General features: G+C 39.7%; 1 protein-coding gene across 1 annotated transcript in view; it reads left to right on the forward strand.

Annotated features, from left to right (window-relative positions):
• LOC146458417 (uncharacterized) overlaps nt 1–23,055 on the forward strand; it is a 38,618-nt gene that overhangs the window by 11,392 nt on the left and 4,171 nt on the right. Inside the window, exons 8-38 of the mRNA XM_085090905.1 lie at nt 41–141; nt 833–875; nt 2,308–2,403; nt 2,742–2,860; nt 4,626–4,778; nt 5,040–5,126; nt 5,679–5,762; nt 6,313–6,477; nt 6,846–6,963; nt 7,652–7,746; nt 7,847–7,930; nt 8,624–8,745; nt 9,350–9,419; nt 10,424–11,046; nt 11,916–12,030; nt 12,920–13,075; nt 13,441–13,527; nt 13,652–13,713; nt 14,787–14,931; nt 15,546–15,758; nt 16,429–16,740; nt 17,357–17,509; nt 18,130–18,297; nt 18,763–18,843; nt 18,924–19,010; nt 19,498–19,836; nt 20,281–20,571; nt 21,048–21,136; nt 21,759–21,882; nt 22,458–22,541; nt 22,829–22,953. Of these exons, the coding sequence (XP_084947031.1) occupies nt 41–141; nt 833–875; nt 2,308–2,403; nt 2,742–2,860; nt 4,626–4,778; nt 5,040–5,126; nt 5,679–5,762; nt 6,313–6,477; nt 6,846–6,963; nt 7,652–7,746; nt 7,847–7,930; nt 8,624–8,745; nt 9,350–9,419; nt 10,424–11,046; nt 11,916–12,030; nt 12,920–13,075; nt 13,441–13,527; nt 13,652–13,713; nt 14,787–14,931; nt 15,546–15,758; nt 16,429–16,740; nt 17,357–17,509; nt 18,130–18,297; nt 18,763–18,843; nt 18,924–19,010; nt 19,498–19,836; nt 20,281–20,571; nt 21,048–21,136; nt 21,759–21,882; nt 22,458–22,541; nt 22,829–22,953 (4,591 nt within the window). The remainder of the gene's footprint in view (nt 1–40; nt 142–832; nt 876–2,307; nt 2,404–2,741; nt 2,861–4,625; nt 4,779–5,039; nt 5,127–5,678; nt 5,763–6,312; nt 6,478–6,845; nt 6,964–7,651; nt 7,747–7,846; nt 7,931–8,623; nt 8,746–9,349; nt 9,420–10,423; nt 11,047–11,915; nt 12,031–12,919; nt 13,076–13,440; nt 13,528–13,651; nt 13,714–14,786; nt 14,932–15,545; nt 15,759–16,428; nt 16,741–17,356; nt 17,510–18,129; nt 18,298–18,762; nt 18,844–18,923; nt 19,011–19,497; nt 19,837–20,280; nt 20,572–21,047; nt 21,137–21,758; nt 21,883–22,457; nt 22,542–22,828; nt 22,954–23,055) is intronic.

Below are 23,055 nucleotides of genomic sequence, written 5' to 3' on the forward strand. Positions count from 1 at the left end.
CAATTTCATTGATGTTCGACTGGGTTTGTTGTGTTTACAGCTGAAATGTTATTCCAGGATGCAAGCTCTTACAATTATTTGAGCAATGGTTACTTGCCAGTTAGTGGCTGGGATGATGCTGCTGATCTGCAGGATTCTATGGTGAGTGGAACTGACCAGTTTCTTCCTGGCTTTTTTTTCAATCACATTGCCAGAAACTTCTTTAGGTGTTATACTAGTAATAATCGAGGATCAGGGAGTGCATTAGATTATCGCGATCCCAGGCTCTCTCTCCTTTGTCAAGTTGGTGATGATGTCATCCGCCCCTGCAAAATCTGCGGGGGATGCCAGATACCTGTCCCAAGATTCATTCATTTGTTGCCGATTGATTGTCCCATACAGTCTCGACTCCAATCTGTATTAGGAGTGTGTTCTTTCCATGTTGAACGCAAATAGACCCTCTGCAAAAACAGCTGACGTTTTAATATCCTTTTGTTTGCATTCAAATAAACCCTACTAACCTCATTCGCGGGTTCAAAAATCCAAAAGAATATTTTCAGCTTGAACAAGGCTTGTATTTAGGGCTGCTTTGAATGGAGACAAAAGAATGTGAAAATGTCTGCTGTTTTGCATAAGCTCTATGCTAGTATTAATAAGTGATAGCACAACCCTAAGTTGTGAGCCAGCACACCCTTTTTGGCTCTCAACTGATGATTTTGCTGCTCATGTAGAGTATCTGGGTAACCTTTTATGAGGGATAACAAATAACAAACTCAAGAAAAACTGAAACAGGATAAGCATGCACTTTAGCAAGTCAAATTTTTCACTTTTCAAAAACCTATTTGTTTGGCAGAACTGCATGAGGGACATGGGAATTCCAGAGGAAGATATCAATGGTGAGTTCCTACTGCTTATGATAAACACCAGGTCCCAGTTGTTCAAAGAGCAGATAACTTTATCCACTGGATAAGTAGCTGTCTAACGGAGCAAATGTACTCCAACCAATGCTTCTGGCAAGTTTTCCATGCAATCCCATACTTAAATTTGACATATGCTTTTACTCTGTTTACAAATTTTAAGATTATCTGGAAGAGACTGCACACATTTTAACTGCCGGATAGCAACCTATCCAGTGGATAAAATTATCCGCTCTTTGAATAACTGGGGCCAAAAGATAGGCAGCACTCTGCGTTTCAAGAGAAGTTCATATTTTTAGCTTTAATTCTGCTATTACAGTCAACTCTCTCCTTGCAGACACCTTGCTATTATGGACACCCCAATAATACAGACAGTAGCTAAATCCCTGGCAAAAATAAATCACAGATGTTTGACTGAAATAAATTCATGCTATTACAGACTCTTGCTATTAAGGGCACTAATTCTCGGTCCCAAGGGTGTCTACAATAAAGGGAGTTGACTGTACTGTGTTGCTGTATGGCATATCTGCAGTTCTCACAATACAGTCAAACTGGAGGCTTTGCACTATAGACTATAACTCTTCTTTGAGCCACTTGCTGACTCATTGTTGCTCAGTTGTAGATGTCTCCAATATATCCTTATTTTACTTTATAGAGCCTTGTTTTTCATCAGTTGTCTTCGTTTATGTTTCACTCCATTATAAGTACAGCTTACGTGGCAACCATATTCTGTCCCTTCCCAAACACCAAACCACGACTTGTTGTCTTCATTTTTGTAGATACTTGGCTACAAACTCTCGAATTCCATTTCTGACAATATTAGTTCCTCCTCAATACTGAATGAATTCAGGACTAAGATTAAACAGGGGCTTACTTTTTCATCAGCATAAGCAGATTGTGGTTAAAATTGTTTTGGTTGAAAAATTTTCAAACCAGATTGGTTTTTATTTCCCATTGTCTCAGATTATGGGAATGAATAAGTACTGTACAAAGGAAAATAAAAATTAAGACTAAAATTTAAATAAAGTTTACGATAATGGGATGATGACAATGATGACAATGATGATGATGATGACGGTGATGACAATGAACACAATGATATTGATGATGATGATGATGATGATAAAATATGACTGAATTTTTGGTTACTTTACTGAACATGAACTCTACTTTTTCTGATCTTGACCGTTCAAATCATAGAAACCCTTGACGTTTCAAAAAATTACTTGAAGATGTGAAACTGCTTGTTGATTTGCCGTACCTACCTACTAAGCAACACAACAGGTCTTTTTTTGGTTGTTGTTTACTGGTACACGTTGACTGTAGTTAGCTTTTAGGGGGATTTTAGTACAAAGTAAAAAACGATGTTTCATTTGACATTCATAACCATCTCTTTGAATTTTGTCCGTAGCACTCTTCCGAGTAGTCTCTGCAGTCCTTCAGTTTGGTAACATGGTTTTCAAACAGGAGAGAAGCAATGAACAAGCCATCATGCCAAGCAATGAAGGTTAGAATTTTTAAAACCAAAAGCAAATGTGTATGACTTGAATTAAACTTCTAATGAGTCGACTATTTGCCTAATACCTGGGATTTTGATCAGTACAAATTTACTTTGCTCTGTTTTTAATCAAAAGTCAGTATTTGGCTACGTTTGTACAGTAGCTGATGCAGTTTCTTTTCTTCCACAACGTTGCAAACCTCATGGCAGTTAACATGACATAGGACAGTGTATTTGCACCCAACAATCAAAACCCGGAAAGAATTAACGCCACACAAGAACATTTTGTCTATTGAAACAGAGATAGGATGGCAAGTAACAATTCTAAATTTGTCTTTAACCTGCAGTTGCACAGAAAGTTTGCCATTTGCTTGGCATTCCTGTTACTGAATTCTCCAAGGCTGTTCTAAGGCCCAGAGTGAAAGTTGGCCGAGACTATGTGCAGAAAGCCCAAACAAAAGCCCAGGTAATCATTGAAGCAAATTTTTTTCTCCAGTAAGTGTTTACATAGATAAGCATGTATGTAACAGCAGGGTTCTTGTTAAGATTTGTAAAAGGAAGTAATACATGTAAATTTGCAATAGCAGGTGGACACCATCTTGTTTATGTCTCCCAGGGAATGATGAGAGCAATATGGTCGTGGGAAGAATGAAAAACAAACATGGCAGAGCTTAAAGTCTGCGTTGTTTTTAATGAAAGAAAATGCTCAAACCAAGAGTGATTTCTCTACAGGCAATAGATTTTCTGCTGAATGCTTCAGCTGGATGTTTCTGCATTATTTGTGGAAAGGAAATTCCCAAAACAAGGACAAGTTCTTTCAAAATACAATAGGGAGCTTAAGATACGACGACGGCGGGTGTCTGCGACGGCAGCTATGACCGTGGAAAACTGGGGAGAGGCCGTCGTCGTAAAGCGTGAAAAGTAAACCTTAAGAAACCGACCGGAGGACGGCTGCGAGTTGAAGAAGGGTTCAATAATTTTTATTGTAGTTATAGCTTCGTTTAGGTCGGCTCGTGGCCCTCTCCTTAAAAGCTTCGACGACGGAGAAATTTCAGAGGGCGGATTTCTTCACTTGTACGATTAAAATAAGTCGAAAAATCCAGATTTTTCGTTTTTCTTCTACCCATTCCATAAAGATTCTGCCATTTAAAATTACACATTTTCAATGCAGGTAACAAGACAATGTGTAAATATGCGTACAGACAATTCTAAACCAGATTTAAAACAAACTTGTAAATATAACAATTCGTTTAAAGAGGCGAGTCCGAGAATAGAAATCATCGCACCATTCCAGAGCCATAATCACGTCGTGCCACGACATGATTATGACTTTGGAATATAGTTGAAATATTGTATCTTCTTCATTAAATGTTGCATAGACCAAACTTGGTTCTGCGATGATTTCTATTCTCGGACTCGCCTTTTTCCTTGTTAATACAAAACTGTCGGATGGATCTGGATCAAAACAAGCTCGATTTTGTGTTGTCAACAAACTGAGCCGAGATTAATGTTGAATGTTGACTCGTTATTTCGATGAAGGACGACTCGTCTAATTTAGCTACAACACAACAGAATTCAAACAGGGTATTTAATGATTGACTTTAATACATATTCCTAACAGTACATCAAGAAAAAAAGAGAACTTACTGGTTTGCAATTGGTGGCTTCGTGACAGAGCCACAGCGGCTATCCATGTGGTCATCGACAGCCCACCAACATCGACAAAATGAAACGGAGATTAATCCTTTAAAATCTTTTTCTCTTCATGAAATACTCAAATAAAACGATCCACTAAGATTGAAAAATCTTTAACTATCGAAAGTATCAAAGAATTTCGCCGAATAAGACCTAAAATGGGATTATTTTACTCACGTTTTAGACGCGACGGCAAACTCGGCATTTTGACGTCGTAAACAACCCCGCTACGGCGGGAAACTTTTCACGACAGCTGTCCGGAAGTTATTTGGCAACTTTTTTTACTTCCGCCCGCCGTCATAGACACCCGCCGTCGTCGGATCTTAACCTCGGTAATGACTTTTGAAAGCGGTTTCAATAATTTCGGAAAGATTTTTTTTAAGGACAGCCAGTAACATCTACCTGAATAGATGGTAAAGAGAAGCGGTTACCGGCTCCTAACAAGAACCCTGAACCAAAGCTCTCATTTTGAGCTAGATGAATGTATTTTGCCATGTTAACGCTGGCTTATTGCTTTGTTTTCTTCTTTCTTGTAGGCGGAGTTTGCCATTGAAGCTGTGTCAAAATCTCTCTATGAGAGAATGTTCAAGTGGATTGTGATGAGAATCAACAAATCCCTTGACAGGACGAAACGGGAAGGAGCGTCATTCATTGGCATTCTGGATATTGCAGGATTTGAGATCTTTCAGGTGGATTTATGGTTGTTTATTATTGCAAGAAATGTAGCCAAGATAGTTTTAGCTTAAAATGGAGAAAATTAAGGTTGTACAAGCATACAGGTGATGAGAAGAGAGAAATTCATCAAGTATGAAATTGTCGTGATGAACCACCAAATTCTAGTGATTTTTCCTTTCAAAATCACTGCAGTTTCAGGCAGGCAGGTGTTGTCTTCATGTAACTAAATCTGTGGCAAAGAGTAAACTAAGGTGATTTCTTGTGATATTTTTCAGATGAACTCCTTTGAGCAGCTCTGCATCAATTACACCAATGAAAAATTGCAACAGCTCTTCAATCACACCATGTTCATTTTGGAACAGGTATTGTACCATTACATTCTCATTCTTATAGCACAGTCATCTTTCTTAAGGATGGTGCGTCCTTTTGCTACTGCACATTTGTTCTGCACACCTCAGGATGGTCCGAGAAAGTCGGATTTCTTAATGGCAGTGCTGGGTAAAACAAAGATATTTTGAGCGGTTTAAAACTACGCAGGATAAGTAGATCTTGGCAACGATTATTGGAATCCAAAAAGAAAATTCGGGGTAACCATGCATTCAATTTGGGAAAAAAAAAACCCTTACATTGTTTTGTATTTTGGTGCTTTTTAGAGTTGTTGTTGCTTAATTATCTGTGAAAAATGTGTGGTTATGCCCAATTTTCATTCTGGATTCCAATAGCCCTTAGTAAGATCGTCTTTTCCCACACAGTCATTAATTGCGGAAAAATACTTTGGTATTAGTAGGCACCGTCCTTAAAATATATTTTTGTATCAGTAGGCCGCACAAAATTAGGGGACCATGCTATTAACAATCCTCACACATTTAAGGTTATGTGATCTCATATTTTTATTGAATCCTTGTTTTTTGTAGGAAGAATACAGGAAGGAAGGAATCGATTGGAAGTTCATTGACTTTGGTTTGGATTTGCAACCTTGTATTGATTTGCTAGAAAAGGTTAGCATCTTTTGTTTACATTTACTATTAAATACTTTTTGTGCTCACACCATTACTACCAACAGATGACTTTTTTTCAAACAAGCAGCTGGTTAATTCTACCATCTGCCGGCTGTTAGAGACAACCCTGTGTTTTGCAATGCTTTTGCGATCACCTTTGTTGTTGTAAAGTTGCTGAAGGTCCTGTATTTATGATGGGCAAATTTCTGATTAGATGTACCTCAGTGTTGCAGATAACTTTCAAAGTCAAGGAGTCTATGAACAATTTTCAGGAGTCAATAGATCAAGCTCTTTCCAAATTGTCTCATACAGGTTTCTCAGATTTTTTAACCTGAGTATCAGGCCTTCCTAAGAGGGGCAGGGGTGAGAGAGAGGGAAGGGGGGATTCTTCCCTTTTCCCCTTCCTCTCTTCCCCCCTCCCTCCTCCCTCCCCTCTGAAAAGCCTGATACTCAGGCTACAGGTTTTCGAACTGAGACCCCTCTCTTATCTGGAACGCTGGTACTGCTTACAACTGAACTAACAGCGTGTTGTGATGGTTTTGCATTTTAGCCTATGGGCTTGTTTGCTCTGTTGGATGAAGAATGCTGGTTCCCTAAAGCTACAGACAAATCTTTTGTGGACAAAGTCATCAAGGAACACACCAAACATCAGAAGTTCAAGATCCCAGAGTTCCGCTCAGAAGCAAACTTTTCTGTCATTCACTATGCTGGAAGGGTAAGCTGTGTTGATTTTGAACATGCAAATCCAGTTGAAGGACTTGGTTGAAAACTACAATCTATGCTTAGAGATGTTTAAAATTGAAATGTGTTTGAAACACTCTTCTTTCAAGAGTTTTTGTTTGTGTTTGAAATCCCACCTTGTGTTAGCCAAGTAAATCCTTTTATGGCCTGTGTGGCAGAAACAGTGGTAGTACCAATTGCCATAAAAAACTTCATACCACATCTTTAAAGCTGCTAAAATCAGTCGCTAAACATTCATGCTATTAAAATGTAGTAAGATTCCAATTGCAATTTTTTGTCAGTAAAAACCTTTTTGCTACTTTTATTTGTCTTATTGTGTTTGACTTCCTTCTGTTATTTTAGGTTGACTACAACTGTGGACAGTGGCTGACAAAAAATATGGACCCACTCAATGACAACATCATAGCCTTGTTGCAGAATTCATCTGATAATTTTGTTGGTCTCCTGTGGAAAGATTTAGGTATGTGCACATTAAACATAGCTGGTGGGCCACAAGGTTTTGGTTTCTATTATGTTAAATAAGAGAGTTTAAACATTTTGTGTCATTACTTTCACGCTGATGGAATCCAAAATAATATTGTAATCATTTTAATTGAAAGTTGCTAGCAGTGCTTTCCTCCAATGGCAGACATAGTGAAGTGCCAGTGAAGTTACAACGTTATCTTTTCCTTTTTCCTGAGTATGCCTACATCATTCACTGAAAAATACATCATCCTCAACATGCCAGCTCTCTTGGATTCTGTGGGAGTCTCTCAGATATGGAACAGATCAACCTCATCCTCTGGGTCTTTGTGGTATTCAGAATGTTGATGCAGAGGAGTCCCTGGAACATGCTGTAATAATACTCCTCGATTTTTGCCTTCGCTACATTTTTTCCATGAAAAATTGTGGAAACAGCTTTATTGATCCTGTAAAAAGTGTAGCCAAAATAAAAAAAAACCCAAGATACTCCATGATTTTTGGAGGATTTTTGCGGTGTGTTCAAGGATCTCATACCGCCATTTTGAATATCGAGAAGACCTTGGGGACAAGGTTAGGAACAACTGATTGAACGATTCTTCAAATTGTTAGATTTGTACTTTTGGTGTTCTTTTGGGGAAGAGGGTCAGTGATATTGTTACTAAACTGTATGATTTCTTTTCCAACAGAAAATGTTGTCAGCATGAATGCAGCACAAAGTGAGACTCCATTTGGAAGCAAAGTGCGCAAGGGAATGTTCCGCACAGTGAGCCAGTTGTACAAGGTGAGTGAAGAATTAAAATGTCTGACTGTTCTGTTTGGTTTTCTTTGAATGAGCTGTTTTCCTTCCCTTTGTAGTTTCAAACTGTTTCTTCTTTCTCCAGGAACAACTTGCCAAACTCATGGTCGTGCTGCACAACACTAACCCCAACTTTGTGAGATGCATTATTCCAAACCACGAGAAGCGAGTAAGTACTTAATTTTTAGAATGTTAATTTGAAAGTTTTCAGATGAACCCTTTGCTCAGGAGACCGGGCAACCACTGCCTTCTTTTTTTACATTAAATGCATTATAGAGTACTAAAGTGTGACATCACAAATATTTGAATTTTTGAAATTATGGGATTTATTAAGATGTTTGCAAAGGTGAATGAAAAATGGCTATCTGCCAAAAATCAGCATCTTATTGCAATTTGATTTGGGACTGTTATGTTCCAGTGACTATACAAATCCTTCTAATTTTGTCTCTGCTCTAAGTGTTTAGAACAGACAAAATTACAAGGATTTGTATGGGGTCGTTGGAGCACAATAATACTAATATCTCACCCCCAAATTGCAACAAGATGCATATTTTTGGCAAGTAGGCATTTTCATTTTCATCATGCTCTTTCAAAATATCTCAACAAATCCCATAATTTCGGAATTTAGTTTTTGTGGTGTCATCACTTTAGTAAATTGTTCTTACTCTACTGTAGGGCGGCTGTGGAGCAGGCAACCACAAGCTTCATCCAGCTGTAACAATGTTGGGTTTTGTTTTGCGGGAATTGTTGCCAGACTTTAAAATGACCATGCACATACAGATGTATGGCTCATCATTCACCAAGCTACTCATACACTTGTTCAATTATCATAAAATATCTTGAATATTTTTGTTCTTCAAAGGCTGGCAAGATCAATGCTCATCTTGTGTTGGACCAGCTGAGGTGCAATGGTGTATTGGAGGGGATCCGAATCTGCCGACAGGGTTTCCCCAACAGGATGCTCTTCCAGGAATTCAAGCAGAGGTACTTAACCCTCCTCACTTTCATCAAACCCTTGAGTTCTGTAAGCTGGCAGTACCACTGTTTTTTCTTAAGGACGGTGCCTACTTTTGTTACTGTGCATACGTCTGCACATCTCAAGATACTCAGGTTTCCTGTGGGTGGTGCCTACTTATACAGGGATATTTTTACGCGGTTTAAAACTATGCTGAGAAAGCAGAACTTAGCAAGTGCTCTTTGTATTTAAAAAGACAATAAAGGGTTACCATGCATTTTTCAGAGATAATAAAGCTTCAATTTGATAAAAGATGCCATACATTGCTTTGTATTTTAGCACCTTTGAGAATTATTGTTGCTTAATTATGTCTAAAAAATGCGTGGTTACCCCCAATTTTCTTTTGGATTCCAGTAACCCTTGCTAAGATCTGCTTTTCCTGCATAGTAATAAACTGCGCAAAAATACCTCTTTATTAGTAGGCACCATCCTTAATATAGTTGCATGTTTTTGGCAACTTTTCTTGCAAGAGCTTAAAATAGTGTTGCCAATTGCATGACAAGTTGCAAGTTAAATTTGCTGCTGCATTGCCAGATTTTGGTTCTTCTTCTTCAATGTTATGTTTTCTTCAAGGTATGAGCTGCTGACGCCCAATGTCATTCCCAAGGGTTTCATGGATGGAAGAAAAGCTTGCCAGAAAATGGTATGTTTTGTGAATAGAGTTTCACCAATGGCATTTGCATTCCTGGTTTCTCCTTCCCATTTGGCCACTTTCTGTTTTATTGGTTTTCTTGATGCTGAAAGTGACTGCAAGAAGTGCAACATTCCAAGACTTTTATGTTCAAACACCCCAGTTGAACATCAGTACATCATTTGCGGGAAATCTGTGGAGGCTGTTGATCATCACAAATGTATACTTAGGGTTATAACAGTTGATTTTTCAAAAGACTTGACCCAGAAAAAACTGTAAGTCATGCTCACAGTTCTCTTGGCTTTGGCTTGCCTTTGGTGAAACCTGGTACATGTATATAAACACCTGGAGAATCAAAGGTGAAATGACAAACATATCTTGCTGTAGTTAGACTGAAACATGAAAATATGTAGTGTGTATAGGAACCTCACACAGAGAGAAACAGTTAAATGATATTGAAGGTATACAAAGAAGGAGGAGGTGGGGCATGCTTTATGCAGAAATTTGGATTCCGAAGAGCCAAACCATTACTTGCGTCACTTTTCCAACAAGCCCTTCAAGAATAACAGTGTCTAACCAAAAGGCAAATAAAAGTCAGAAATAACTATTGGTGACAATGACAATGACAATAATAATATTATTTATGGCGCAAAATCCAAAAGTTCTGAGGCACTTTACAAAAGTGAGAAAAAGTCATTACAAACACAAGGGTGCTAAAAATATGTACAAAAATTGTCTAAGTTCGCAAAAACTTAATCTTTGTTTAAAAAGAAATATTTTCATCTTATTTTTAAAGATGTGAACTGAAGTACAAATCCTTACTTCAACGGGTGAAGAGTTCCATAATTTAGGAGCACAGACAGAGAACACTTTGTCTCCATAAATCTTCTTCTATAAACATTGCAATTATATCAAATTTGTTTATTTATTTATGGTTTTGGTATTATTAATCTTGCAAACCTAATGTCACAATCAACAAATTGTTAAAACTTAAACATTGTTGTTTTCTATTGCAGCTGGAAGTGCTTGAGCTTGACACAAATTCGTACCGCATTGGCCAGTCCAAGATCTTTTTTAGGGCTGGTGTTCTAGCCCATCTGGAAGAAGAACGTGATATTAAACTGACAGAGATCATCACTATTTTCCAAGCCTATTGCCGTGGCAACATTGCAAGGAAGCACTACCATAAGAGAGTACAACAGCTGAGTGCTATCCGTGTCATCCAGCGCAACTGTCTCAGTTACCTTAAACTTCGCAACTGGCAGTGGTGGCGCTTGTTCACAAAGGTCAAGCCTCTACTCAATGTGACCAGGACAGACGAGGCACTACGAGAAGCTCTAGATTTAAAGCGTGCCAATGAAGAGAAACTTGACAAAATTGAACAGAACTATCAAGACCTTGATAAGAATTTCCGCCAGATTTCCGAGGAAAAGTCCATCCTGCAAGAGCAGCTTGACCGAGAACGTGATGCTTTCCAGGAGGCCGATGACATGCGGCAGAGGTTGCAGACAAGAAAGCAAGAACTGGAAGAGTTGCTGAATGATCAGATGGAGCGGTTTGATGAGGAAGAGGAAAAGGTTCTTGGTCTTACAGAAGAGAAGAAGAAACTGCTGAAAGACATACAGGATTTGGAAGACAGGTATGGCAGTTCAAAAGATTATGAATCCACCGGTTCACAAAGACATAAGTCATCCAACTGTTTTGAAATATAAATAATATTATTATTCACACCAGTAACTACCAATAAGTAGTAATAACTTGTATGTCCCCTACTTCAGGATTTGTCATTGTTCTGTTTGAAGAGTTGCATGAAAAAAGCCCCGAGGCCTGTTTCAAACATTTTGCTACTGTCTTGCTTAACTCAAGTCATTGCATAAGTTCAGCACGGCACATACATGACTTGGTTTCACTTAACTACGATAATAAAAGCTGGTTTATTTGTGCAATGTTTGTGAGCATTTTGTTTTGGGACAGCTGTTAAATAGACTGACATGCTGCAGTCAAGCCACAGTTGAGCTAGGTTTTGAACAAGCCCAAGTATGCTTCTGATTCATCAATCAATTAACTCATTTGTGAATACAAGTTTATACACTCAACCTATGTCAGGTTTGACCAGAAAATTTTAAATTTGAACAGAGTTTTGAAATTTACCTGTTAGGTTTGAACATCACCAGCAAGATTTCAGAGTTCCCGTAAAAATTAACCTAGTTTATTGATGGTATAAGGATATGAATAATATTATTCTTTTCATTATATCATCAAGTATTTCAAATATAACAATGGTTTCCCCGAGTATTTTGAAGTTTTTTTGTTTGTTAGTGCATCTTTTTCGGAAAGATTTGCGGAGAATTCTTCAAGATTCCAATCAAAAACTTGACATTACGAAGAGGAATTCAAATGCTCATTTCATTATCTCGAATACCCAGTCATGTGTGATGCAGGTTGACTGTAAGTAAGATGCATAGATGCAAAGTGCTTACTGAACGTATTTATTTCTTATGTTTGTAGCTTAGAGGAAGAGGAAGCTGCCCGGCAGAAGCTTCAGCTAGAAAAAGTCACAATTGAAGCGAAGATAAAGAAACAGGAGGAAGACTTGACACTATTGGAGGATTCAAATTCCAAGGTTTGCCATTCAAACATGAGATATTATTTTTGTTGTTCTGGAAATGCATCACAGTCATCTGTTGTTGTAACAGGTACATTGTACCTCATGGATATGGGCCATGATTTGGTGTCCATTATAGAAAGTTGATTGTAGCTGAGTTATTTTCAATAATTCTTTTTGTTGGGGCTTCAACTTCTCTCTGTAATGACTGGGTGTCTGTAATAGCTAGGTGCCTCCATGGTGGGAGTATGATTCATAACAAATGAAGGAGTGCCTGGAAAATAGCGCCAAAGTGACCTCTGATAAATTATTGCTAGATTCTCCTTCCAAATTGCCTTGTATTCACTAGTGAAACAAAAGGAGAAATTGACTTTACATCAAAAGTCACTTAGGGCCTTATTCTGCGCACCCCTTCATTAATCTTGTCTGTGTTTGTGTTTTTGTCAATGGAACTATTTTTGTACTGGCAGTTTTGTTTTCTGCCTTGACCTTTTGGTGAGGATATCACCTGATACTTAGCCGACGAGGCTGTAGGCAGAGTTGGCTAAAATCAGGGGATATGCCACAAGATCGAACGGGATAATTGTTGTATTATTCAACACATGCTGCGTCAATGATGACAAAGCAGAGTTGCAGAAAAGCTGGAGATGATCTTTATTTTGCCATTTTTCTCCCTGACACGAAAGTATGTATATCGTAGGATATCTGTTGACTATGGACGACGAATATTCAATGCACCATGAACATAGTTAGGCAGTGTTACAATGAATTGAATAATAGTATTAAATATCAGGAAAATTCAGTGGTTAATTTTGTGCCATGTTTGTAAAATCTAACCCTACAAAAATTACTGGCATTGTGATGCACGTAATACATTACTTACGCCTTGTATTGAATTTTTTTACAGCTCACCAAAGAGAAGAAATCATTGGAAGACAAACTGCAGGAAACAACTCAGCAGCTTGCAGATGAGGAGGAGAAGGCAAAGGGCTTGGCAAAACAGAAGACCAAGCAAGATGCTCTCATCGCAGATCTCGAGGAACGACTGAGGAATTCAGAGAGAGTAAGAATATGATGGAATTTGTACATGATTGGGTCTCTTGTGTTCTAGATACTGTGACGAAATATCAAACACAAGGAAGATTCCAAACACTGAGAATTGGGTTGAAAAACAGGGCTGTGCCTTGCTTTTTTAATGAACTTCAAGGTGTTTAGAAATTGGATGAAACAGTCTTCTGCTAGCTGTCAAACCGTGAATAATTCTTGGAGTATTCAAAGCAAAAGTTAATCAAATTTTATGATAACTAAAATCACATTTTTGAAACCTCCTTTTGTGGTGATTTCCCATGTTTTCTCTTCAAGAATTATTAATGAGTCTGAGAATGGATTTTCGTTGGCATTGCTGATTGCCTGTTGATTTTCTTCTAGAACTGTCAAGAGTTGGAGAAAATCCGCCGTAAGTTGGAGGCTGAGCTTGCTGATGTCCATCATCAACTTGAAGAGGCCAAGCAAACGGTAGGTGGTGTGAAAAGCCAAGAATGAAAAGTGCTGTAGACTTGATATAATAAGGAAGTAAATTCTTTGAACTCAATGAATTTTTGTTTCATTTTACTGACTTGATTGCCTTTTTTGCATTAAGATCCAAGACCTGGAAGCCACAATTCACAAGAAAGACATGGAGCTGAATGATTTGAATGCCAGGTAAGATCACTGCTAGTCCTTGAGGGGCTTGTGACAACGTCTAGAGAACATGTTCACCATAAATCCTTAAAATGAGCACAACCTCCAATAAGCGTCTCATATGTGCCCCAGAAGTCTTTTCTGTATTTCCGCCATCATTGCGTTCATTGTAGAAAGAACACACTCCCTACAGACTGGAGTCAAGATTGTATGGGACAGTTGAGCAACGAATGAATGGATCTTGGGGCGTGTATCTGGTATCTCCCGCAGATTTTGCAGGAGCGGATGACGTCATCACCAACTTGGCACAGGAAAGAGAGCCTGGGATCAAGATCAACGAATGCACTCCCTAATCTTTGATTATTACTAGTTATAACTTTTATAGTACCTGGGAATACTGAAGGAGAGTAAAGATGTCCTCTTAGTCTTTTTAAAGCTTCAGTTGTCTGCTCAAAAACTACTATGATTTATGGAATCTTTTAGGCACTAATTCAAGGATTTACAGTATGTGTAGATTTTATCCTAAAAGCGTATACAACCGTCATCCACAAATTTTCTCTAAAATAGGCTCACTAGGGTGAACTTGTTCCTTTACATTCATGTAATTTGTTTTAATCATCCATACAAGGATATCACTACAAGCTGAGGGTTGTTTTACGAAATAAATAAATTTTCGTAATAACTGAGTTTTGAAGTAAGCTGAGAAGTCTGAACTTTGCATGATGCAAAGTGATAAGTCAATGAATAAATAAAAAAAATGACAAATACTTCTGTACCTGTCAAGAAATGAACTAGGAAACCTTTTGCCCCAGATTGTTACAGTTGCACTATGAATGACATTTTAAAATTCTGTCATTTCATAGACCACTGAAAATTTGGCAAACCTCATGCATTTGATTATGTCTGTATAGATACTTGCGCATTATAAATTTGTAAATTATTACTATATATTATTTTAGACCTGAAGTCCCACTGTATCAACATATAACATAAAAAGGCAAAAAGCTCTCTGTAGTGGCACTTAAGTGGCACAAAATTTGTCTGTCCACAGTATATCATGTGTTTTACCTATTACATTGAATTTGTTTTTGCAGGGTTGACGAGGAATCATCAAAGAGAAGCGACCTTGAAAAGGTCAAACGAGAAATGGAGAATCAAATTGAGGAATTAAGAGATGACTTGGAAGCTGAGAAAGGCGCCAGAACAAAGGCAGAGAAGCAACGAAGGGAACTAAGCGAGGTAATGCAAGTGCCTAGGATTTCTTCAAATTTCTGTACCAGTGAAGTTGGAGGGCATTGGGAGGTGGGTGTTGGGGTGGGGAATCACATTTCCATGTTTTGACCAAGTGACACTTGGAGGTCTGGGGTGAGTACCCAAAGGAAAAAAAAAGTAGAAAAAGAAAAAGAAAGCAACAAGAAAAAAATGGGTATTACTAGAAGTGGCGCTTGACGGGCTGTCTAGTTGCATCAACGCACAAATTCTCCTATCTTTTCTTCATACTTTTCTTATAAAAGGACTGGGGAAAAGGTATTCAAATATCAAGAAAATTCACCTTGAGTGATCGTATCCTTATTTCTCATGACCTTAGGGGTTGAATATGCATTGATGTTGCAAGGAGAAATTTGATGCTTATCACTGTTAGGGCTTAAAGGGTTAAAGCAGGATGATGGTTACTGACGACAGGCCTGCCATACATGTAGAAGTCGCAATGAAGATGAGCAACATTCAGTTTTGGATAGATTGGTCATTTGGGTTATGCAGCCAGTTAACTGTTTAAAAACTTCAAAGTGAATGGTAAAATTGATGTAAGCATTGAAAGATGTTTTCGGTTTCTTAAACTGTTATCACTTTAGGAACTGGAGTCCCTGAAGACTGAACTAGAGGAGTCCATTGACACAACAACTGCTGCTCAGGACATGAGGAACAAGAGAGAGTCGGAACTTGCGGCCTTGAAAAAGAGTGTGGAGGAAGAAACAGCCGCACACGAGGGTGCCATGGGACAACTGCGACAAAAACATGCTCAGCTGGTAGAGGAACTCAATGTACAACTGGAAACAGCTAAGAAGGTAAGGACTGGATGGACAGCTAGCTTGAGGGATGTAATCTGCCTTTTTCGATGCACTTTTTAAGTACCACAGAGGTTTTGGTTAATTCTGTTTATTGCATTCTGTGCTTCTCGACGTGCAAGTGTTTGCCAGTTGTCTTGGTGTATCCTCACTGTTATTACTTTTTAGTAGATAGCAGGGTGCTTTTAAGCTCCTGAAGGGACTACCCAGAGTTTTATAACTAAATAAAGGTGTCTGTTGTTGAGTTATGAGATCAATGTTCAGCGAAACGTCATTTCAGACTAATATAGAAATAAAGCCGAGAAAAGTATTTGCAGCTCTGTACTTGAAATTAATGAAATGGTGAAATAACACTTTTGTAAGAAGATTAGCTGGAAATCGTTGGCTTAATCAATCAATCAATCAATCAATCAATCAATCAATCAATCAATCAATCAATCAATCAATCGTTGGCTATCTAGAAATTTCCCACGTACATAGGTGTACGTGTAACTTAAATGGGCACATTTACCTTAGCTCTTCAGTAATTGATGCTGTTCATGTTGAAATTGATTTTCCTTGCATTTCATTGTACTGAAGAGTAGCATTCTTCACTTGTTGAACAAAACTTTCATTAGTTTATTCTTGTGGCTTGTTCTCACCGTCAGTTTTTCTTCTTCTCTTCACACAGGGCAAGGCCCAACTCGAAAAAGCCAAATCCCATTTGGAGGAGAGCAACGCCGAACTCAAATCAGAAGTTCAAGAAATGACTAACCGCAAGACGGAAGCTGAACGCAAGGTCAAAGTGTTGGAGAATCAAATGGCAGAGGCGAACACTCGGCTCACTGATGATGAACATCAAGTCGCTGAACTGTCAAGTGCAAAAACTAAACTGCAGAAGGAGCTGGAGGCAGCTAGTACCCAGCTGGAAGAAATTGATTCCAGGTGTTCAGCCGCAGAGAGATCGAAGGCTATGCTGGAGTCACAGGTGGCAGAAATACAGGTAACCCTCCACTGAACTAAACAAGGCTACTGTTTGTAAAGAAGGCCTCCCCCAAATGTAAGACGATGAGGAGTTAACTTTAAGCCCTGTTATAAAAACACAGATTCTCCCCGCTGGCCTCTGGATATATTATTTTTGGAAGTAATACTGAGTTGTTTAATGAGATTGTCATTTATTTTGAGTCACACTCAGCTCACAGATGAGATTATTTTTACTCGGCGTTTTTTAACATTGGCAGCCGAAAACTGATGGCCAAGCTTTCTTCAAAACGACCTTTCTAGAGGGCAGAAATTGTTCATAAGTGTGTTTGCTATTGATTTCCAAGATTGAACTGGATACTAACTTGAGGAAGTCAGGCGGACGTTTTTAGGTTTGTAGGCGCTAAGAAGATTCTAAATCATTAATCGATACTCGAACGCGCGGCTTGTTGGAAGTGTGAGCATAGAGACTAGATAGAGTCTAGAGCGCATGCGCACTATACTCAGAATTGATCGATACTCGAACGCGCGGCTTCGTCTATTCAACATGGCGAATCGTCGGCTTTCGGAAGTGTGGACATTGAACACGCACCCAGCGCTGTTAAGTGAGTTTGACTCCAATTCTTGTTATTTGTTAGGAATCCCTGGCTGATGAGACCCGCCAGAAACTGTCCTTGAGCAATAAACTAAAGGAAACCGAAAGTGAAATCAATCGCCTTCAAGATCAACTCGATGATGAGGAGGATGCAAAGATAGCGCTTCAGAAGAACCTCACAGCAGCCCAAGCTCAGGTGGGTGAAAAGATAAACTCTCCCTACCTATTTGCTTGCATTTACTCTGCCATGTTGGGAGTTTTTGTAATTTCATCGAAAGTGTGTTTCAGACTGTCTCTTCCTTACTACTTACCTAGTTTTACGTGTGCAGTTGAAGTTCCATTGGCCACCCTCGAATAGAGCTTACTGTTCATTGTAGTGAGGGATCGGGAAGGTTCTCGGGAAAGCGAACTCTTGTAAGGCCTTAGAAAACGTGTCCACTAACACGAAATTACAAATGCGAAGTTTGCTTTTGCTAGAATCACGGTTTAGTGTCCGCTTAGGGGAGATGTCAATCTACTGTAGGTTCAAGATTTGTGGTAATAGCCTGCGTTTTCTTTCCGAGAGCGCGTGAGACTCGCGAAGGCATAAAGCGAGAAAAGGAGAAAAAAATGGGAAGGGGGGGGGGGGGAGGGGAGAGAGAGGAAAGAAAAGAAACCTTCCTTTCCTTTCTCTCCCCTCCCCCTGCTCCTTCTCTCCGGACGCTTTCGTTCACTTCTCGCGCTCGTTTGGAGAGGAAACGACAGACTCAGGCTTTTATAGAAATTCGTGAAGTTTTATTACTGAAATTTATGGTAATCGTTGCTGTTTTTACACAGATGGCCGATTTCAAAAAAATGGCGGACGATCGCTCTGCTCTGCTGGAGGAGGCAGAACAGGCTAGAAAGAAAATGATGCGGGACATTGAAACATTCCAGGGTCGAGTAGATGAACTAAGCGCTAACAACAGCAAGCTGGAAAAGACCAGGAAAAGGCTTCAAGATGAGGTACACTCAAGTGCCTATTTTCCGTGTGCAATGAAAGGCCATAAATATTTTTTCCGCGGTCTTCACGTTGAAGGGGAAGTGTCATGGGATTTTTTACCTCTTTTGTTTAAAATAGTGAAATAACACCCTCAGTCAGCTACAAAATAATTCTAGAACAACGAGAGGAAAGAAATCAGCTCAATTCTTGAACGGAACAAAGTAGCAAACTTTGGAAATGGCGGGAAACCGTGATCTTATGATTGGTGGCTTGTCGCCAAGAGTGAAAAATGGTGGGAAATGCTTAATTACGTGTTATGCGGAAAATGGCGGGAAATCACCGGTGACCACTTTGTTATTTTTGTTGATTGGGCCTAAATGGCCGGAAAACAAGATTTGTCACTCTCGGCTTTGGTCGCAAATATGATTCTTGTATTTCTTATGTCAATACTGAACGTGAGTCATTGACACTTTTCTCTTTCCAAACAGGTCGATGATGTGCAGCTTAACTTGGAGAAAGAGAGGGCACAAGTCAGTGCACTGGAAAAGAAACAGAGGAAATTTGATCAGGTCTGTGAATCTGCCATTTTGTGTGAAGGGTTTTCCTGTCTGCAGCCTGTTCGATTAACATGCTTGTTTTCGGTTTGCAGTTGCTAGCCGAAGAGAAAGCCATTTCTGAGAAGAATGCCATGGAAAGAGACAACGCTGAACGGGACGCCAGGCAGAATGAAACGAAGGTTGGTACCGAGATCAGCGCAATTTGGTTCCTGCCAACGATATGTAAAGTCGGCGGAAACACAGCGACAAGTGCAGAAGTTGTGTGCAGAAGTAAAGTGATCTGTTCGGATGTGATATTTCCAGCAAAAACGAGTGCGAATGTTTTATTGGGTTTTCAAACACGAGAAAACAGATGCAAGTGCGAAGTCTCTGGCCGAGTGTTTTTACATTTTGTCAGTGTTTGGAAACCCAATGAAACACAAAACATGAGTTTGAGAAATGGTTTGCCAGAAAATAAAGCGACTTATTTGGGCTAGCTATCCTCTAGTTGGTATATCAGTACTAAAACGATTATTCGCTGTTGGTCAATAATTGTTAACTGCCATCCATCTTTTCCAAATTCAAATTTGACCTGGAAACAATGGACGAAAAGCCACTCTGTGGATGTTGTGCCACTAAAATTCCCATTCATTTATTTTATTATTCATTTTATATTTGTGTCCTTAGGTGATTTCTCTCACGCATGAATTGGAAGAGCTTCAAGAGAAACTTGCCGAATCTGAGCGACTCCGCAAGGCCGCACAGAACGAACTGGAGGCCATGATGGAGAGCAAGGACGACTTCGGTAAGAACGTGCACGAGCTTGAGAAAGCGAAGAGAGTGCTAGAGTCACAACTAGAAGAGAAGAAACAACAGATTGAAGAACTCGAGGATGAACTGCAGATCACAGAGGATGCTAAGCTGAGAATGGAGGTCAACATGCAGGCTGCTAAGACTCAGTTTGATCGCGAGCTGGCTGCCAGAGATGAACAGAATGAAGAGAAGAGGAAAGCGCTGCTCAAACAGGTGAGGGAACTGAAGAATGAACGTTCAGTTTCACAAGAATTTTTTGGTACAAATTTTGAACAGCAGAGTACTTTCGGGCGTCGTACGTTACCTCGAAGGTTAAAACCACCTTATCCTGTAAATTAAACAAACTAGAAAATCACAGACTCTAAAGATGGAACCCATCCCCCTTCCCCCACCCCCTTTAATCAGAAAAGTACTGCTCCAAAGCTTCAATTTGACTGGTCTTACTTAAGAATCTGATGCACGGAACCAAACAGTAGAACCCTTTTTTACACCACAAGAAACGTTACCACATTAAAGTGCTTCCCAATAGTTTTTATTTGAACGGTCGTGCTTGAGGATTTCATCCCAAAAATTATACACGAGATCCACGCAACATGAACGAAGGGTTGACCTTGGATGATAAGAGGTACACGACGTACATTGTGTTTCTTCCTTTAGCTTCGTGAGCTTGAGAGCGAGTTAGACGAGGAGCGTAAAGCCCGTGTGAACGCTGCCAACGCCAAGAAGAAGATCGAGATGGACATGACAGATCTGGAGGAACAGCTGGAGGCTGCCAACCGCGTGAAGGAAGACGGACTCCGACAGCTGAAGAAGTACCAACAGCAGGTGAAGGACATTCAGCGAGATCTGGACGAAGCACGGCACGCACGAGACGAGATATCCGATCAGGCCAAGGAGAACGAGAAGAAAGCCAAACAACTGGAGGCTGATTACCTACAAATGCAAGAGGTAAGCGGGGACCTGGGGTCAAGGGCATAGGATCACTTTCACCTGAGAGAACGTTTGTTCATTTTAGGTTGGAAAATTGACTGCAGCGTGGGATAACGTCTTTCCTTGCTACGTTTAGACGTTAACTTTTGGAAAGTTTTTCTAAGGGGTGTCTTTGGGTTAAAGTTCTTTCTTACTTGTCTTGCGGTGACTTACAATGTAGTCATGTATGTATCTTGTCAAACTGTGAAGTAAAACCAAGATGGCGTAAAGTGGCATGAGTTGTGAGCCATTTCATCGACATCTGGAGTATTTTTACGTTTACCAAAGCACAGTGTATTTTTATCGTTGGTGTATTGTTTTTCTATCTCTTGTTACTTTTGTTTTGCGTCATCTACGTGTTCTGGCATTCCTTGAAGGGGCGGATGTCTGGGTTTCAAAAGTGTCTTCGTTGTTAGTTCTTGGTAAGTAACTTGGTCGTCGCGTTTGCATTTTAGGATCTCGCTGCTGCTGAGCGAGCCAGGAAGAGTTTGGAGGCTGAGAGAGACGAACTAGCCGAGGAACTATCAAGCTCATCTCATATGAGGTAATGATTTGATTTTACAGCTGCATTGTTTTGTTTCAAAACTGTAACTCGTTTATTCAGGGAAAAAACACGTAAAACGTAAACGGAATTTGTTTACTTACAGAGCAGCAAAAAGCTCTCTAGCCAAAGTTGTCCGTGCGTTCCGGTCGAATTGGAATTTGGAAGTGTTGGTTTTTGTGGAAGGAGGAAAACCGGAGAACCCGGAGAAAAACCCTCGGAGCAAGGACGAGAACCAACAACAAACTCAACCCACATACGGCGTCAACGCCGGGAATCGAACCCGGGCCACATTGGTGGAAGGCGAGTGCTCTCAACCTTGCGCCTTCACTGCCTCCCTAACGTCACTGCAATACGATTTTGATTAGTAAATTCGTTAAGACCTTTCTTAAGTTCCACTGAGCGAGAAGACGATTGAAACGCGTGAGATTTGTGAAAGAGGTTCTCGTGGTAAGACGCCCCTTATACAGTACTGTCAGGAAAAATTTTCGGAATTTTTCATTGGACTTCTGCAAGGTCATTTTCAACGTCATTCGTTTGTTTCGCAAGGTGAAACTTTATTTCTAACCTTTTCCCTGTAAATTACCGTCCTAAACAAAACATCTTTTCTTGTTGTTTTGTCCAGGGGATCAGCCGCTGAGGAGAAGCGCAAACTTGAAGCTCGCATTTCTCAGATGGAAGAAGAACTCGAGGAAGAGAGAACTCAAAATGAGCTGCTGCTGGACAAGTGCAGGAGGGCCAACATGTCTGTAAGTTTAACAAATTTGTAACCCCTTGTTATGAAGTTCGTTTTCCATTCTGTCAAGAAGAATTGTGTAAATGTTCAGATGGTCAGCCTCTTGCCAGTTGGAATTCTCAGAAACTGTTTATGTTCGGTTTTGTCCTGTTTCTTTGTTCATTTCATTTACAGTGCTGTCAAGCAGCACATCCATGTTAATACTCCCCCTAACCCTCTTAAACAAATTAGTTTCTTTGCTTTTTTTTATTAGAGTGGTTTTCAGTTGAGTGTCGAAAGTAATTGGCTTTTCATTTGAGTTTTGCCTTACCACACTCTGATTGGTTAGGAAAACTAGCGCCATTTTCCCAACCAATGAGAAGCAAAATCAAAACCAATTGGTAACTTGCTCGCACGCGTTTTCCCGCGCTTGGCGCCGGTAACATGTATTAGCTTCGAATTCTGACTGGTTCTTGCACTGTTTACCTGTTTTTGATTGGCCAGAGTAATCACTGTGGTTTTGTTTTAACGACACTATTGAAAACCGCTCTATTTTGAGCCAGGCATTTACTAATGTGACTCTCGTTTTCTGTTTGTTGGTTTAAACAGATGGAGCAAATGCAGACCGAACTGAACTCCGAGAGGGCAGAATTTCAGAAGATGGAGAGCGCCAAGCTCACGCTAGAAAAACAGGTTAGAAATCTAAGAATTCAATTAAAACTCTGGATAAGAGAAGACACTGTCTTACATTCTCTTGGTGTCTCAGTTTTGCGGCCTGGAGCATTTTAGCTTCCGTTCAAAATTTTCCCGCCTTTTTAGCCAGATGCCACTCGCGTACTGAGGTGCGTACCGTTGATAACTTTTGGCGCCAAAATCCCGTATGCCTGATATTTCTCTAAATTTAAAGACTTCATACCTGTATACGTATTAATGCGAGCAAACGTTTTTTTTCCTTTCTTTCTTTTTTTAACTTTTCAAAGAACAAAGACATGAAAGTCAAGCTTCAGGAGCTTGAGAGCCAGACTCGGGCGCGAAACAGGATGACTGTACAAGCGCTGGAAAACAAACTCTCTACACTGCAAGAACAACTGGACAACGAGGCCAAGTAAGTGACCGTTACTGAAGCTTTGTTAACTCCAAAAGCTTTAAAAACGGACATGAAAATAAAATAAAGGGAAGGATTTGATCGACGTTCACGTGGATACTG

This window comes from Pavona decussata, unplaced genomic scaffold, assembly GCF_977016875.1.
Source record: "Pavona decussata unplaced genomic scaffold, jaPavDecu1.1 SCAFFOLD_233, whole genome shotgun sequence".
Classification (NCBI taxonomy): Eukaryota; Metazoa; Cnidaria; class Anthozoa; order Scleractinia; family Agariciidae; genus Pavona; species Pavona decussata.